The sequence below is a fragment of the Salvia hispanica genome, chromosome 1, assembly GCF_029641045.1.
Source record: "Salvia hispanica isolate PSC_SH4W2 chromosome 1, Shi_PSC_v1, whole genome shotgun sequence".
Taxonomy (NCBI): Eukaryota; Viridiplantae; Streptophyta; class Magnoliopsida; order Lamiales; family Lamiaceae; genus Salvia; species Salvia hispanica.
The window spans coordinates 68,051,049-68,069,395 of NC_142692.1; the positions used below are offsets into that span (position 1 = coordinate 68,051,049).

An 18,347-nucleotide genomic window follows, 5' to 3' on the forward strand; every position below is an offset into this window, starting at 1 on the left:
TGAAACGAAAATACACTGAAAAAGAAGGAAGTAAAGGCCGTAATTAATTAGAGTTTAGCAAATAAAAACGGTTTAACATAAATATACTGACTTTAAGATTCATGTAATTAAAATCTAACAATCAATCTTCCTCGTATTTCGTACTATTTTAAGACTGACAAAAAGTAATGACGGCCACTTTTTTAAACTTGAAAGCCAAGTTTCAGATAGTATTACAAAGCCACTTTAACTAATTTTATGGATAATAAAAGATTAGTAACTAATGTTAATCAAATCAATTTCCTTTAATTAGAAATGTTCTTTCCTTTTTTTGGATGAATGAGTAAATTTACATATTTATATGCTAGATCATAATTTTCAAGGGTAAATTAGTAATATGCATGAGAAACTTTGGAGCCAAGTTGGGCTAATTTTTTGGGCTGATCCGAACCATTTAAACCCCTAGAGTTGGGTATTATTTCAGGCCGGTTGGAACCGTTAAAACGCCGAAGTTGGTCTATTGTTCGGGTCAGTCAGAGCCAAGTTGGGCTAATTTTTTGGGCTGATCCGAACCATTTAAACACCCTAGAGTTGGGTACTATTTCAGGCCAGTTGGACCCGTTAAACCGCCGAAGTTGGGCTATTGTTTCGGGTCGGTCGGAACGGTTTAAACTGAAAAAAGTTTTATAAAATTCCAAGCCTGTGTAATTTATTAAAATATATCCTCCTTAAATCAGTATGTTTTTCCAAAGAAATAGATATCCTTTTCAAACGAATATATTTGATGCAAACAAATTCCAACAGATAAAGTTTGAATTTCTTAGCAGTAGAGAGAGGTATGATGCCTTGTATTTAAGATATACTCTCTCCTTCCCCCGATTAAGAGTCACACTTTGGCCGGGCACGAGTTTTAAGAAATGTAAAGAAAAGTTGGTTGAAAAAGTTAATGGAATGTGGGGCCCATTTTTTTATATTGATTTTTACTATTTATGGTAAAAATGAAGTGTGACTCTTAATTGGGGACGGATCGAAATGGAAAAATGTGACTCTTAATTGGGGACGGAGGGAGTATTGAATTTAGACATATATATATATATATATAGGGGAGCACTAGGGCGCATCCTTAATTAGAGTGCTAACATACATCCAACCACGTGCTGCCATGTGGCACGAAAAATGCAATATTGTATATATAAAAATGCAATACACATTTGTGAAGTTGTTCATGCATTTCCGCAGATTGCATTTTAGTTATAGGAAAATTGCATTTTTAATTGTTAAGTTTTGCATTTTCACAAAATTGCATTTTATATTGTTAAGTTTTGCATTTTCACATATATAAATGCAATCCGTATAGATATAAAATGCAAATTAAACAGTCAATATCGAAAATGCAAAACTCAACAATAAAAAATGCAATCTTCATATAACAAAAATGCAATCTGTCGAAATTCATATTGCATTTTTCTGTATATAATATTGCATTTTTCGTGCCACGTGGCAGCACATGATTGGATGTACGTTAGCACTTTAAAATTAGTTAGCATATATATATATGTATTCAGGGAATAGCTCCAAATCCTACTTGGGTGTTCAATTCGATGGATTAGACAAGATAAATCTTATAAGTGTTGTTTGATGGTATGATTAACTTTGGCTTATTATGAGTCTTTGCTTTCCCAGATTGCAAAATTAATCTCTATCAATCTCAAGATGATTCAATCTCGAACAGTATCATAAGATCTTCATGATCAAGTGTCAATGCTTCATGCTCTTCATTTTAAGTTAGACAAGCTCTTGAACAAGCTCAAGCTCGTGCCTTGGCTGTCGTGCTCGAGCTCAAATAACAAGTTCCGCATTTTTAACACAAGTCGAGCTAGAGCCTGAATAACAGTTACAAAAAATCGGCAAGCGAGCTTAATTTAATGAATATTTACCCATTCGAGCTTGAGCTCAGTATCCAACTGCTCGAGCCTACTGGTATTCGGCTTAGCTGATGTGGCTACACACACAGCTTCGAGTCCCCAAAATAGACTGTAATTCCCTTCAACCTACCATGCACCAAATTCTCTTCCACCTTCAAAGAGAGAGAAAATCAGTATAAAGATTTAAGAGTATATGCATATTGGGATTAAATGCAGTTTTATGAGAAGTAACCTCAATATCTAATGGAGGAGAAGACAGCCATGAAAGCTCGCTTGCTTGGAGCACATTGACGTTTCGAGGCAAGAACATAACGATGTTTGATGTTATCGCCTGGGCAACTTGAAACAAAGAATGGCTGCAAAAGAAGCACTCTAAATTATAGCCATAAAACATTGCCAAAGAAGAATGAATACGATTATAAACATGCAAGATAATGTCAAGCACGTAATTCGGGCACCTTAAAACGAGTTAAAAGTCTAAGAAAGATGAGGTGTTTTATGTGTAAAATGCCAAACTAAGAAGTTGAAAATTGCTGTTAGATAGCTAATATGGACCTCCTACAACTTCTTTACACGACATCTATATAGGTAATACTTAGACATGAGATGCTTTGAATTAAGTTGTCCATAGAAGGTTAAAAAAGATTATTTCATTATCTGATACCTCACCCGAGATGCTGAATTACTTATAAGGGACATAACAAATTAAAGAAGAACAATTAACTATTTACGCATGGAGAAATTGATAAAAAGTAACTATCATCATGGCGTACCCGTCTTTTGGCTTCAACAAGTCGAGTGTAAAATTTTCTTTTGCCTTATATGACGGTCCACCCCAAGGTGGTGAAAGAAATACCACGTCTCCCTAATGAAATCACCAGAAATATGAATTTAGAAACTAAGCACACAACACAGTGTGAAGACCATTATCACCCAGGCAATAGAAACTACCTTCAAGAAAGGAGCAAGCTGGAAAAAATCTCCCACTACGAAATCTATTTTATCTTGAACACCATAAATCTTAGCATTATGAGATGCCAGGGCAACCTTCTTTGGGTCAATTTCAATGGCAACAACATGATGGCACCTGACAAGAATATACAGCGTAAATTAACTGCTATTGGACACCATAAATTAAATGGTTAGTAATACAAGTAATTCTCGGTTTCTGACTTTCTGGTATTAGCATTGCCGATATTAGCAGCACTGGAATTGACAGTGATTGCAATTGTAAGTGAATAAAAACATAGTGAACGGCTGCTTAACATTTATACTGAGCACTACAAGTTCCCATATTCCTCTAAACTCTAAACCTTTCTACTGCTTAACCACTCAGCTTACCCGCTACTACTAGCAGTAGACGTTTGTCTTCCCATTCTATCTCGTTTCAAAGGCCGATGTTTATCCAGACGACAAACGTACACCTAAATAAGCTACTAGAAATAGACCTTCATCTTCCCATTCCATATGTTTTGAAGGCCGTTGCTAAGCTAAACTACTAGCAATAGATGTGTTCGTCTTCCCATTCTATCTCGTTTTGCATATGGTCGATTATCCTACGCTATAGTGAGAAAACACAATCTAAACTTGTGGAGACATTTTTCCATCTGAAAACTACTTACATATATTCACTTGTGTTTCAAATTTAGCAGCTCACTTGAATTTCCAATATAGCAGCTCAGTCTAATTACATATGCTTTCTGCATAAATATGATCAAATCAAACAGCAAACTAGGAACTAACTATGATCAACAACATTTCCCCTTCTCTCTTTCCATTCATGTAAAATGCAATTCGAAATTTAGGTTATATATCGGCAAATCAAATGCGAGCAAACACCAATTGACAGGGTTAAAGCTCAAATTACTTGAACAGCATGAAGAAATTTACACTTTCGCGAACTGAATTGCGTTTCCCCCGACACCGGCGAAGGCATCAATCACAACACCGGCACCGGCGAAGCGGCGGGCCTGGCTGGCGGCGATTTCCTCCGGCGTGACGGAAAACCACCCCTCTTCGTCCAATTTGACGCCGACGTCGTATTTGGAGAAGAGATCGTACCTCTGGAGCCAGTACTTGGTCACGAGCGGAGTGACATTCGATTTTTCCTTGAGCTTCTTCTCCTTCACCGATTTCCGCTTCTCCCTGACTTTCGCTGCGAAATCGAAGTGGTGAGAAGAAAATTCGGTCTCAGCAGGTCGAGAATTGTGCATACCTTTTCGTTTGAGAAGCTTGCGCTGCTTCCTTGTTCGTTGCAGAGCGACGGAGGAAGCTCTTTCTGCTACCATTGTTGAACGTTATGAAGCTTAGTTTCTTTTCTTCTATATTAATAAAATAATTAAATTTTAAAATATTATAGAAGAATTTTACTAATATACTCCCTCCGTCCCCGATTAAGAGTCACACTTTTCCATTTCGGTTCGTCCCCAATCAAGAGTCACACTTCATTTTTACCATAAATAGTAAGTAGGTCTCACATTCCACTGACTCAATTCACTCACATTTTATTATAAAACCAATATAAAAAAATGGTTCTCACATTCCACTGACTTTTTCAACCAACTTTTCTTTACATTTCTTAAAACTCGTGTCCGGTCAAAGTGTGACTCTTAATCGGGGACGGAGGGAGTAATAAAATAATTAAATACTCTTAAAATTTTAAATTTTAAAATATTATAGAAGAATTTACTAATACATGAGATTATGGGCCTTATATACGTTGGGCCATGGGATGGGCTAGGCATGGGCCTGGGCTTGGATTAGGTTGGGCTTCTGATGGTCCGTGTTTTAAAATGACCGATTAGAGCTCGAATCGACCGATGAGCTCGGTCTGAACCGGCTTTGTTTCATTGATGGAAAGGGTCTAGGTTGCGCGGCGGATCAGTTGACAACTCTAGTCATGATGGAAACATCGTTATCGAATCGAAAATTTCTTATAACTTGATTTTGGGGGTATCCGCAGGAGTTGCGGTAAGAAAACGCTAAGCACGTTTTACACAATTGATGGGTGCTGAAATGAGATCTAATTATTGTTATTTTAGTTGTGTGTGTTTTTAATTATACTCCCTTCGTCCTAGGTTACTTGAGTCGTATTCCATTTTGGTTTATCCCAAGTTACTTGAGTCATTTCTCTTTTTGGCTAAAAACAAAACATCTAATTGCACCTACTTATATTCTTTCTTTTACTATACTCTGTCTTCTATCTCTTACTTTATTCTCTCATCTACTTTATTTAACTCATTAAACACGACTTTCTTAAATCCTATGTCGAAAAGAAGTGTCTCAAGTAACGTGGGACGGAGCGAGTATTTTATAGCAATTATTTATTTTGTTGTAACTACTACCTCCGTTCCACAATAGGAGTTCCGTTTGGTGTGAACACGAGTTTTAAGAAATGAAAAGAAAATGAGTTAAATAAGTCGGTGGACTACGAGTCTCACTTATGAATATAATAAAATGTGAGTGAAATAAGTTGGTGGAATGTGGGGCCTACTCACCATTTATTGTAAAAGTGAAATGTGACTCTTGTTGTGCGACAATCTGAAATGATAAAATGTGACTCTTATTGTGAGAGATGTTCACTTTTAATTTTTTTTGTCATGTACACCCTCCGTCCCAACTAAGTTGAGACAAATCTTTTAGACACGTAGATTAATAAATTGTGTTGAAAATTGAGAGAGAAGAATAAAATAGGAAAGATTAAGAGAGAGAAAAGTAGATGGTGAAATAAAGTAAGAGTGACTGAATGTTTTATTTTTTGTTAAAAAAGAAAACTACTCAACTTAGTTGGGACATCTCAAAGAAGAATACGACTCAACTTAGTTGGGACGGAGGGAGTTCAATTTTTTTTAATTTACTATTATTATTATTATTATTATCCATTTTTGTCATTATGAATTGTGATTTTTTATTTTATTATAATTAAAAAGGAAAATACTATAATAAATATTAATAATAAAATACTTAAGAATTCACATCAGTGTGTCACACACCCTTATTTTGTTTTTTATTTGCCATGATTAATGAAAGCTAAAGGCAACGCCGGTGACGCAACACATCAACTTACCATTTAAATAAATACTTTTTCCTCTATTTTCAAAAGCAAATTCAGTTAAATTCTATATTGGATTATGCTTTCTTCAGAAATAAAAAAAGAGAGTACTGCGTTGTACTGCTCATACTACAAATATCTCAGACACAATCCCACTTTCATGTCCGAGCTTCCCCTTTTGGTCTGAAATTCGTCGTCCATCCATTTTTTTGGGTCTTTTCTTGTCATCTATAAACAGGTATCTTTCCAATTGTTCAGCTGATCACAATTTCTATTAACCTTTTTTCCGTTTAGGATTTTTGGAAGTTCAATTGATCGAGTTTTTAATTTGTGGAGCTTTAAAATTTGTCATTTTTTTTTGTTTTATTCAAGATTTATCAACTGGGTTCTCAGAAAGATGTGATTTTGTTGCATTCTTGAGAAATTTGTTTTCATTTTAGACTGGAAATTATGGATTAATCTTGTTGATTGTGCAATTTATGTGACATGGAATATTTGACAGAAATTTGAAATTGAAATTTTTAGATGGGGTTTTGAATGTATTTTGCATTTTCATTGAGGCATTTGTGTATTCTCCTTGAAAACTACAGTGATTGAATTCTACCATATGTTGACTAAATGGCAAATCATAGTAGTTTAAGACAACTTGGTGTTGACTCATAGTCAGATTATGGTTTTTTAGCTCTTGGATTTTCTTAGTCTTTCTTAATTCTTTTTGGGTGTTTGACTAATTTGTTGTTGCAAAGTTGCCAAGAAAATGGATTGATATAGAAAAAATGAAGAAGGCATTGTTAAATTATGATTATTGTTCTTATTTTGATGTTCTTAGTCTTTCTTTAATCTCGTTGGATAAAGCATAGTTTGAGTATGGTTATAGTTCTCGACCTCTCGTATTGATGTACTAGCCTTTCTTTAATCTCTATGGATATTTGACTGATGGTGTTGCTATCGAAGCTCCCGAGAATATGTTTAAGCCGCAGTGACATAACAAAAATCGAAGCAAGCTTGAAAAAAAGCATAGTTAGATTATGGTTATAGTTCTCGTTTTGATGTTCTCAGTCTTTCTTTAATCTCTTTGGATATTTGACTAATTTGTTGCTATCAAAGCTCCCAATAAAATGTTTTAAGTCGTAGCAAACTCGAAAAAAGCATAGTTAGATTATGGTTATAGTTCTTAGTCTTTCTTTGATCTCTTTGGATATTTGACTAATTTGCTTCTATCAAAGCTCCCAGGAAAATGTTTAAGCTGCAGTGACATAACAAGAATCGAAGAAAACTCGAAAAAAGGGCATCCTCATGGGAGCTAGGTTGAGTTTGAGTAGTCAAAAAGCAAGCTGCAGTGAGCAAGTCGAGGCGTCTCTAAATGAGGCGTGTAAGAGGCAAAGGACGTCTTCGAGCTATTGGGATGAGAATCCCCGGCTGATTCCTAATCTGCCCGATGAGATATCGATGCAGATTCTTGCCAGGATCCCAAGAATCATGTATTTCAGCGGGAAGCTCGTCTCAAGGAGCTGGAAAGCCGCTCTGACGAGTAGAGAATGCTATGAAGTGAGGAGAGAGCTCGGCACGACAGAGGAGTGGCTCTATGTATTGACCAAGCTCGAGGGTGAAAAGCTCGTGTGGCACGCGTTGGATCCAGTTTCCCGTGTGTGGCAACGGTTGCCTCTGATGCCGAACGTTGCTGCAGAAGGTGGAGCGAGGAGGGGCGCGGGTGGCCTCCGTTTGTGGAGCGCTGTTAGCTCTAGCAGTATTGCGGACGCGATTAGAAGCTGGCTCGGGAGGAGAGATGCCTTGGTGGAGGTCCCGTTCTGTGGCTGTGCTGTTGGGGCTGTTGGTGGCCGTCTCTACGCGATGGGTGGATTCTGCAGGGCTACGGCTATGAAATCCGTGTGGCAGTATGATCCGGTCATGAACGCTTGGACTCAAGCGGCTCCCATGTCGACAGGCCGGGCTTATTGCAAGACGGATGTATTGAATGGCAAGCTGTACGTCGTTGGAGGCGTTACCCGAGGCCAAGGTGGGCTGACCCCTCTTCAGTCGGCCGAGGTTTTCGATCCGTGTTCCGGGACATGGTCCGATGTGCCGAGCATGCCGTTTTCGAAAGCCCAAGTGCTGCCGACCGCGTTCCTATCCGACCTGCTCAAGCCTATCGCGACCGGGATGACGTCGTACAAGGGGAAGCTATACGTTCCTCAAAGCTTATACTGCTGGCCCTTTTTCGTGGACGTTGGAGGCGAGGTGTTCGATCCGGAGGCGGACTCGTGGGTCGAAATGCCGGCTGGAATGGGGGACGGCTGGCCGGCCAAGCAGGCGGGGACGAAGCTGAGTGTGATCGTCGACGGCGACTTGTACGCCCTCGATCCGTCCACCTCTCTCGACAGCGCCAGGATCAAGGTTTACAACGAGCAAGGCGACGCTTGGACAACTGTCGATGGAGACGTGCCCGTTGCTGACCTTGCTGACTCGGACTCTCCGTATCTGCTCACGAGTTTCCTCGGGAAGCTGCACGTCGTCACGAAAGACGCGAACCACGCCATCTCGGTCGTGCAAGCTGAGTGGAGGAACCGGCTTGATTCTGGCCCGTCTACCTCCTCGTCTGATGGCGTGCATCGGACGTCTGGAAACCCGGCCTCGCATAACGTTTGGAAAGTCGTCGCAACGAGAGACGCTCGATCGGCCGAGCTAGTGAGCTGTGTCATCCTTGATGTCTAGCTACATTTGAAGCTGTTTTCTTGTGCATCTTCTACTAGTTGGAGCAGATGATAATCTCATTGCTGTTTTTGAAGATAAAGGGAAAATATATTGGGTTGTAAATGAATGCTTGGGTTATGTGTATACCTATATCATGTGGAATTTGTTGTGTGTTTCTACTTTCTATCAATATAGAAATTGCTTTTCAATACTTTCATTTTCTTTCTCTCACAAATTCATTTTTGCAGCAAAGTTGGTTTTTGTTCCATTCAGCATGCAATTTGTGGTGTTCTTGATCTTCAAACTTCTAGCAATTTGGTCAATAATATCAACTTAATAAGGATTGCTTCAAATTGGTCAACTTAATAAGAATTGGAACAATTCCATAAATTCGACAATAGAAAAAAGAATCATATGAAAAGATTAAATGGGGCTTAAGAGCATCTACAATGGGGGGTTTCGGAGGCGCCGGTCAGCTCGGGGTGTCTCGGCGCGGGCACCCATTGTAGAGCTCGTGCCGGGACGCTAGGGGTAGGTGGAGGGGGTGTCTAATTTTTTTTCACTAACTTATATAGGTGAGATCCATATTCCACTACCCACTTTTCCTTACATTTCTTATAACTCGTGCCATAACTAAATAAGACTCTTATTCAGGACACACGGAGTATTTCTAAACCAAAGTCATTTTTTTTTTATTTCGGCCCAGATATACTGCTGGGTCAGTTAAATTTGACCCACAGTCGGTGATCCGCTCTGACACCATGATAGAAATCCATGAGTTCCATCCTAAAACCAATTGGTGATAGGAGGAGGGCCCATGAGACTTATATACTAGTTTCAGTTTTCTCTTGACACCGATGTGGGACAGTCGTATGTTATATTTTTACTTTCAATTGCCAACACAACTAAAAAAAAACGTTTCATTTTTTATGAGACAAAAAGAGTAAAAAATTAGTAGTATTTACTCCTTCTGCCCCACTGTAAGCAACGCATTTTCTTTTTTCTTTTTCTTTTTTTAGGGTGGGGGGTCAGGGGTTGGATTTCTTACCCTAATTATCGTTTTTTTCATAATGTAAATATCATTATCTCCACTATATCATATCTCATACATTATCCTTCTCTTCTCCACTCATAAAATATAAAATCTAATGCGGAATACAAAATGCTTTACTTAGAATGAAACTTGAGAATTATATTTTTTTCCTCTAAAATTACATATGATATTATTCTTATTTATGTTGCACTTTCTAAAATTATTATTCTTTAATAATGAAAATCACATGATCCGTGCATAGCACGGGTGTTAACAATAATTTCTTACTAACTCATGCCATAACTAAATAAGACTCTTATTCGGGACACACGGAGTATTTCTAAACCAAGTTTGTCTATTAAGATTCATAAATCTGGGGTACACTAGCAAGTATGAAATAAATTATCGATCCCTATGAACAAAATTCTAGAATACTATTAAATACATAAATCAAAAGAGAAAAATATACAAAATGAACATATACAAAGGTGAAAAAAAAAAGAAAAATCAGATTACTTTCTCGGACTGAAATATACATTAAATTCACCGTGGTCCAGATAACTCATCAGCTTTAATATTAGAAATGGAATCAACAATTAACCAATCAGTGTTGGGGTGCCGGATGGGATGGAAGTCTTGCCGGAACATTTCTTCCTTCTGCCACTCCTCCCACCTCTCCGCCAGCCCGTCGCCTTCCAGCATCCGAACGACATCCGACATCTTCGGCCTCTCCATCGGAGAGCTCTGCGTGCACAGCAGCGCCACTTGGATCAGCTGCTCCACCTCCTCGTCGATATAATTTCCCGCGAGATCTCCATCAACTAATGTCTCCAATTTTTTCTCCTTCAGCAGCCCCTTGACCTGAATAACAACGGCTGAAATCACGAGTTCCAACGAGAAAAAGTTTGTGAGACGGGAGGAATGCTTACCCAATCTAGTAGCATGACGTCGTCATCATTGGCGAGACGAGCAAGATCAAATGCTCTCTGCCCGGTGATGAGCTCAAGAAGCATGACTCCGTACCCGAAGACATCTGTTTTCTCGGAAGATTTTCCGGTGGAGAGATACTCGGGAGCGATGTGGCCTATTGTTCCACGGACAGCAGTGGTTACGTGTGTGTCTTTGTAGTCCATCAATTTGGCCAACCCGAAGTCACCAACGACTGCTTCAAAGTCCTCGTCCAACAATATGTTTGCGGCTTTGACATCGCGATGGATGATTTTTGGGTCACAGTGATCATGCAGATAGGCAAGTCCCCGTGCAGAACCTAATGCTATACGTTTCCTAATCCCCCAATCGAGAGGAGCTTGAGAGTCCGATCGTTCTGCAACAACGCACCCAAAAGCTTGTTCAAATCCAGAGTCTTAAGCATCTCAAGAAGAATCATATCATCAATGTTAATATCAATAATTCAATATCATTTGAATAGTTTTTGGATCAAATACACCTTATCAACTGCAACTATTATGGTGAAGATATTGAACCTTTAGATTGGCCAGTTATAAGCAAAACATGTTTTACCGCGATATTTCGAATAATGAAAACTGATGCCCTACAAGTAATTTCCGACCAAGTTAAAGAGCAGCTGATATAGAGAGAGTTTACCTCTCAAGCATGATGCTACACTTCCATTGGCCATATAAGGATAAACTAGCAGCCTCTCTGTCGGTGTCATACAGAAGCCCCGCAAACGAAGTAAATTCCGATGGACAGCCATGCTGATCATTTCTACTTCGGTTTGGAACTGTAGCTCTCCGCCTTGTGTGCGCTCCTCTTTCAGTCTTTTCACCGCCACTAGAGATCCATCTGCTAAGCGGCCTTTATAAACCTTACCAAATCCACCTCTCCCAAGAATATTTTTATTGCTAAAGTTATCTGTTGCAACTTGTAGGTCACGTAGAGAAAATCTCTTCAGCTGCCCTAAGTGAACTTCTGGATCCTCTTCAGCTGGTAAACAAAGAACAAAATTTCCGGGAGTTAAAGATATATGCAGTGTGGAAGACATTTTCACAGATTTATCATCACTAACCAGGAACATCGAAGAAATGATCTTGTGGCTTCCTTCTCCGATACCATGCGAGTGCTATTGCAGGAACAGCAAATAGAAGGGCAGCTCCAGCAGCGACCCCTCCAGCAATAGCTCCAGTATCGCTGTTTCGAACTGCAATTTAAGTTTATAAATAAGATCACAGTGTTGAAATGTTTATTCACATATCAAATACATCCTACAAATTCATTTGACAATAAATGACCCAAAAATCCTATAAAGTACACTGCAGTGAGGTTCGTATTACTTCTTTTTGTCAATTCAACATCTCGTGAATAATAGGATACAATTAACATGTCACACCAAGTACTGTATAATTTTGTAAGAATGTAGCCCAAACTTGTAGATTTTTTAAAACCATCAGTGATGGATGATTAAGCGGTGTGGGTTGACAAACCTTGAGAAGAAGGGGGGTTCTGCGGAACTGGAGGAGGTGGAGACACAGGGAGCTGTTCCAAGGGATTATTGGCAAAACTGACAGACAGAAGGAAGTTAATTACTATTAAAAGTTAAAAACCGAACTCAATCCCTATGTCCACCTTGATAAATACAAACACTGGTTCTATAAACCTGATAGGCGTGAAGAGCTGAAAGGATCCATTGATTGGTATTTTCCCGGTGAGTTTGTTATTTGAAAGATCTCTGCACATGTTTTGAAAAACATGTATGAATTAGTCAAAAGACAAAATCAAATAAGAACAATGATACGGAATATTAGCACTTCACACTTACAGGACTTGAAGTGTGAACACGGTTGTCAGAGAAATGGGAATTTCTCCACTCAAAGTGTTGTTGTTGAGTCTCCTATGGATTCAGATTTCAGAAGCATAAGCACACACTAAGAAGTATGAAACACATAAATAAAAAAAATACTTGAAATTTTTTTATGCTTGTATACAGTTGTCAACCAACTACAACCTCCTCACTTGCTAGAGAAAAATATTGAGTGCACATTTTTAGTTGCCAGGATCTTAATGTTGACAGTTCTCTTGGGCATCATACTCTGCTATTAATCTAATTGCTTAGTTGCAGAAATCATGATGGCATTTCATAAAAGCCTAACTTGGTAAAATTTGATGGTACCATCCAATTAAACGACATCCACAATGAATCATAATCAGATGTGTCACACACCTTGACAATTACAATTATCTAATCCCAGTATTCCTCATTTTTCCCCATAGATTATAGAAAGCTCAAAGAAGTATATTATGCATACAATTTTCTTATAATACTCTTATTAGTGAGTAGGGCTTAATCAGATAATTAAATCCTAAATGTAGCTGAAGAGTAAATAGGGGTACTTTTGTAAATGAATGTAATAAGTATAAATGGAACTACGTATGTGGGGCAGGCTAAAAATGAATAACTTACTCTATATTCTGGATGGAAGGAGTAACTATTAGTAGTAATAGCTGAAGAGTCTTAAGAAATAGGAAATAAAATCAGGAAAAGATAAGGCATGAATATAAAGTTAGAAGCTCAACAAAGAGAAAAACATACAAGAAACGAAGTTTCTGAAGCTTGCCCAATGAAGCAGGAACTGGGCCGCTTAGATTATTCAGATAAAGATCCAAGCTCACCAAGTCTGTTAAGTTTCCAAGCTCGCTTGGAATTCTTCCGGTTATATTGTTACTGTAAAGTTCCCTGCAAGGAGAGAAACAAAGAGTAAGAGATTAATACCCTCAACTAGTTCGTTTACAGGTTGGGACAGCTGAGAAGAGGAGATCCAAGATGATAGCCTGTGATAATAGAATATCTCAACATCTAAGGAATAAAAAAAAGAGAGAGAAAATATTTTACAAAGAGACATAGTAAGTACTCAATGCAATGCGGATCATTCAGCAAATTAGTTTTAAGTTGCATTTTCAAATCTATTACTAATATCTTCCATCTAAGTTAAGTTCAATTCTAATTTAATTTCATAATGACTAGCTTAACATTATGCTGGACTACGGTTTGGATCTTACCAAATGAAGTCAAATGAAAACTATATTCATCTTTAGCCAGTACTCAAAGATAGAATTCATGAAGAACTAAAATTTCTATCAAATCTGAAGAAGTGCCATGATCAAACCACTCTATTTATGCAGAGTGGTTCAACATGGATTGTATGTATATACTCACTCCACGAAAACCATCAAATTTTCACTTTCCAGTTTTTGTCCTTTTCTGTGTCTAAAATGACTGAATAAACAACCACCGCACATCTCAGTTCCTTCTCAGACCACCAAACTGAAACACTCATAAGGCCAATCATCTAACTTCTAAGTAGTTGGCAAATTGTGAACTCAGTATCCATGTGTGTGCACTGTGCAAAGATAGTGCAATGGCTACATCTGCTTCAGCCTGTAGTGTAGGTAAAGTTTAATCATCCAGAAAAGGAGATGCCAAACGGTACTACGCCAACTTGACATAGCATCTAATCCCGATTCTAATTTAGGGGTGATTTCGGACCTTGTTAGTTGCACTAATCTCTAGACCAGGTCTATATTCAGCAAGACACAATAAAAACACATATCCCCATGTTAATTGACATTTTAATGCTTAACCATTCTTTCTCATGAAGCATTGCAGCCAATGACCCCCGGAACTAGCATAGCAACACGTTGAAGCACACAGCATCAACCTAGAAATTTCCTAGAACCAGCTAAATTGACCAGCACCACCAACTCACTATAATCTATAGGGAGAAAGTTTCATAAAAGTCCGACTTTATGCTCACAAATAAACATATACCATAGTTCAGCTAATTATCACAAGGTGGATTTTGATGTAACTTACAAATACTGTAACTTTGAGAGCTGACCAAGCTGTGGAGCCAGCTCGCCTGACAAATTTGCATTGCCGAGATCACTGTGCATATGAACACAAAGAAATCCATAAATCAACACACCAAAGTCCGTTGCTAGATTACAAAAGAGATATACAAGCAGGCTTACACGCGAGTAACACTATTCTCGGTATCGCAAGTGACGTGAAACCAAGTACAAGGATTGACAAGGGTCGAATCCCAACTCTGAAGAACATTGTTAGGATCCTGCAAATTGCTCTTCAGAGCATTCAAAGCATCACCTGCCCCCGCAGAAAAAAACACCAACAACTCTTAAACAAGGGAAGATTACACTTAAATTAAACAGCAAAACATCAACAATCAGAAATGCACAATGATCCACAGTCCTTTTAATTCACGTCTCATTATAAATTCACAGTAATTACAAGTTTTCTAATATTCAATAATCAAAGTAGAATTTTACCAATCGTCAATCAATTCAAGTCTACGAAGTCAACGTGCATTAACTCACGCCAAAATCAAATTCCCCAAACAACACGTGGAAGCAAATCAGAAGCAAACGACAATCAAAGCCGCAATTAATCATCACAAGGTAAACAATAGCAGCAGCAAACCTTCGGCGTTGGGAGAAACGCGCGAAAACCTCGTGAATACGACAACAAAGCAGCAGAAGATCGCTGCAATCGACCGATCCATCGATTAATTTGTCTCTCTCCAAAAATCACGGCGTAATCATAAATCACCTAAAAAGCATCATCAATACATGTACCAAACCCCAGCTTTTGCAGCTAATCATTGCGCACTCATCCAACTCACAAACTCAACTAAACCGAAAAAGTAAAGGCAGAGAGAATTAAATATATATGTATTTAAATAGCTACAAAACAGAAAAATCGATGGAATGAGCTGAACCAAACCACCAACAAAGGAGAAACAAGTGAAATCGGAAAAAAGGAATAATTGAACAGAGCAACAATGCAAAATTGAGGAGTTGAATTTCGGAAAATGCAAGCAGATGGAAAAGGAGAGCAAAAGGAATAGAAGAGAAATATTCTATTGCTTTTTTTTTTTGTGTTTGTTTCACTTTTTTAGTGGAATCTGAGAAATGAGACTACGGTTTTTTCCAGTATAATATTCGAGGGAAGAGTATTCAACGGTCCCTCCAAAACTACTTTCGTCCCGCTCAAAGCGACACATTTCTTTTTTTGTTTGACCACCGATTTCTCGAATACTCCCTCCGTTCATCATTAAAAGTTTCATTTTTTAGTGGCACAAGTTTTAAGAAATGTTAAGAAAAGTAAATGGAAAAAAGTTTGTAGAATAGAGGTCTACTTGTATATATTAGTTTTAAATGAAATGTGAGTGGAATGAGTTAGTGGAAAGTGAGACCCTATTACCATTTATGGTGAAAGTCAACCGGGATTCCTATTCGCGGAAGGACTAAAATAGAAAAATGAGACTCCTATTCGTGGACGGAAGGAGTATGCCTTTAGCGGAATTTGATTAATCCTGCTTGATCGAGTTTGCGAATTAAGACTTCCGAATTTGCGGATTAAGACCAAAAGTCTCGGATTGCAATTTCATGCGATGTTAGTTTGTTTTTACAATATTTCGAAAAGGTATATGAATGGAATGACTTAATGACTTAATGTCGTTCTAAAAATAGGCTTAGTGGAATGAGGCACGAATTTTACTAGAAGTCAGAAGTGCATAGTGATCACTAATCAAACAAAAATATACTCTATTTGTTCCATTTAAGACGTTCAAATTTCCTTTTTCAATTTTTCTCAGTGAAAATATATTAAAAGTTTAATTTTTTCTCTCAATTATAGAAATATTTAATTATATATATTTCTACTTATTTTAATACTTGAGATTTAATAAAATGACCATATTGAATAAGACGAATAGAATACTAGTTAGGACATATAGATTAGCTGGAAATAGTGGATTAGGGAGATATAGCGATTGGGTTGATGCTTTTAGTCAATTGGTGTATTAGTCAAAGGTTCTCTTTTACCACCATTGCATTGGCTTCTAGTGAAGAAAGTAGCATTTGGAATATTCAAATATTTTATTGGAGTATTAAACTTTTGGAATAATAAGAAGAAATTAAGTGAATGAGTGTTATTTGCTATTTTGCAGATAATGATAATATGCACTTGGAGAACTTCTTGGGATTTAGGACAATCTAACCTAAGTGTACTTTATTTGATTCTTGAGAAAGAGTAGTGGATCACTGGAACTTATTTTTTTATGGTGGTCTTTGTCAAACATAATATCTGAATTAATTTATTCTGAGGGGACTAATATAAAAAAATATTCTAGTTGAATGTTTTCTTTGAAACATGAAAGGAAGGGGGTAATGCCCCTTTGTTGGTTTGGAAAGAAATGAAATAAGTGAAAATATTTTATAATGCATTTATGTTGTCTTAATGATTAAGATGCAGTCCAACCTATTTTGTCTCTAATTTTCATCGTTGAAAGTACAAAAATATTACTCCTTCCGTCCATTATTTAAAGAATTATTTCGACTCGTCACCAATTTTAACAAATTGTTTAACTTTATAAAAAAAAGTAGAAGGAGAAAGTGAGTGGAATGTGAGACCATTAAGAGTATTAATTTTATATTGGATTGTGAGTCTAAAAAGTTGGTGGGATGTGAGGTCCGCATACTTAAAATTGAATAAAGTAAATGGTTCTATAAATCGTGGACAAACCAAAATGGCAAAAGGATTCTTTAAATCTTGGACGGAGGGAGTACTACCTCCATCCACAAAAAATAGTCTTGGTAGTAGATGATACAAGTTTTAATATAACATTCTTAAAAGTAAAAGAGAGATATAAAGAAAAAAATAATTAAAGTATAACTTAGGTAGAAACTAATTTTTTATAGACCGTCAAAAATAGAAAAAAACAAGACTATTTTTCGTCGCGGCCTCCTCCCCGTTCACACCACCCCTGAAGTGAAGTCAGGTCGAATTTGACCCGCACACACCATGAGGATGCTGTAAATAAATGAAAGCATATCCAAAGTATTTACCAAGAAACCAAACCCAAGGCTCACAAATTTCACTCATTCATTTAACCAAAACATTCACAAAACATTTTCTGTAGCATTAGAAAATAGAAAGCTACATATGTCTAGTTTATTTTTAGAAAATTCCAATTTTAAAAAATATTCAGTATGGAAAAGAGTTATGGTCATTTTAGTGCCGTTTACCAAACCATTTTGGATCACAAGTAAAGTTACCTTTCCAAAAAATGGAGATGGAACTAAACTAGAATGTCTAAAAAAAAAAAACTTACTCGGTGCCCATATTTTTCTTTTTCACCCCGACAAGTGTATGAAGATTTGCTCAAAGTTAGAAGATGGTCGGAAATAATCGAAGAGCCAAATGCTTCAATCGACGGTCAATGATAAGGTGACCTTTACAGTCTTTGGTTTCCTGATGAGCCACATTCTAATTTTCCTTGCGCTCTCCGTGTGACTAAGTGTTGGCTATTGGAGTTTCCTTCTTTTTTTTGGGTAAATAAATAGGGTTTAGTGTCACGATAGACTCGAACCTAAAACTTTTAGCTCTAGTGTTGACCACTCAACCACTAAGCGAACACAATGCTAAAGTAAAGTTTTATTCTTGGTTGTGCGTCCGTTGGTGTGTGTTGATTGGTCTTTTTTTGTTTTGTCATCAATCTCGATGGTTTGGCGTGGGGTTTTCAATCCGTACACTCCAATCATCCAATGAAATCAAAGAAAAGCAAAAATAATAAAACAAAATAAAATTGGAATGGTACTACAATTTGGAATCGTGAACCGCCGGTTCTCA

At 37.6% G+C, this 18,347-nt stretch overlaps 2 protein-coding genes and 1 pseudogene across 4 annotated transcripts; 1 reads left to right on the top strand and 2 right to left on the bottom strand.

Annotated features, from left to right (window-relative positions):
- Positions 1-1,664: 1,664 nt before the first annotated feature.
- On the bottom strand, positions 1,665-4,213 carry LOC125222994 (uncharacterized). Its single transcript, XM_089057306.1, has 6 exons — positions 4,120-4,213; positions 3,795-4,059; positions 2,856-2,991; positions 2,678-2,769; positions 2,137-2,260; positions 1,665-2,056 (listed from the first exon to the last, which is right to left on the bottom strand). The coding sequence occupies exons 1-6, from the start codon at positions 4,190-4,192 to the stop codon at positions 1,982-1,984; spliced, it is 765 nt and encodes a 254-aa protein (XP_088913432.1). The 5' UTR covers positions 4,193-4,213; the 3' UTR covers positions 1,665-1,981.
- A 1,793-nt stretch (positions 4,214-6,006) lies between these two features.
- Positions 6,007-8,855, top strand: LOC125222993 (F-box/kelch-repeat protein At1g22040 pseudogene; annotated as a pseudogene). Of its 2 annotated transcripts, none has more exons than XR_016128965.1 (2): positions 6,007-6,193; positions 7,182-8,855. The product of XR_016128965.1 is annotated as an F-box/kelch-repeat protein At1g22040 pseudogene, transcript variant X1 (transcript). The 2 variants fall into 2 exon arrangements; XR_016128967.1 differs by having other exon boundaries at positions 7,189-8,855.
- Positions 8,856-10,014: 1,159 nt separating this feature from the next.
- LOC125217828 (BRASSINOSTEROID INSENSITIVE 1-associated receptor kinase 1-like) lies at positions 10,015-15,595 on the bottom strand. Its single transcript, XM_048119377.2, has 11 exons — positions 15,135-15,595; positions 14,669-14,801; positions 14,511-14,582; positions 13,230-13,373; positions 12,459-12,530; positions 12,297-12,368; positions 12,124-12,200; positions 11,709-11,840; positions 11,285-11,626; positions 10,609-11,003; positions 10,015-10,540 (listed from the first exon to the last, which is right to left on the bottom strand). Exons 1-11 carry the CDS (start codon positions 15,214-15,216, stop codon positions 10,223-10,225), a joined length of 1,839 nt encoding a protein of 612 aa, XP_047975334.1. The 5' UTR covers positions 15,217-15,595; the 3' UTR covers positions 10,015-10,222.
- Between the last annotated feature and the right edge of the window lie 2,752 nt (positions 15,596-18,347).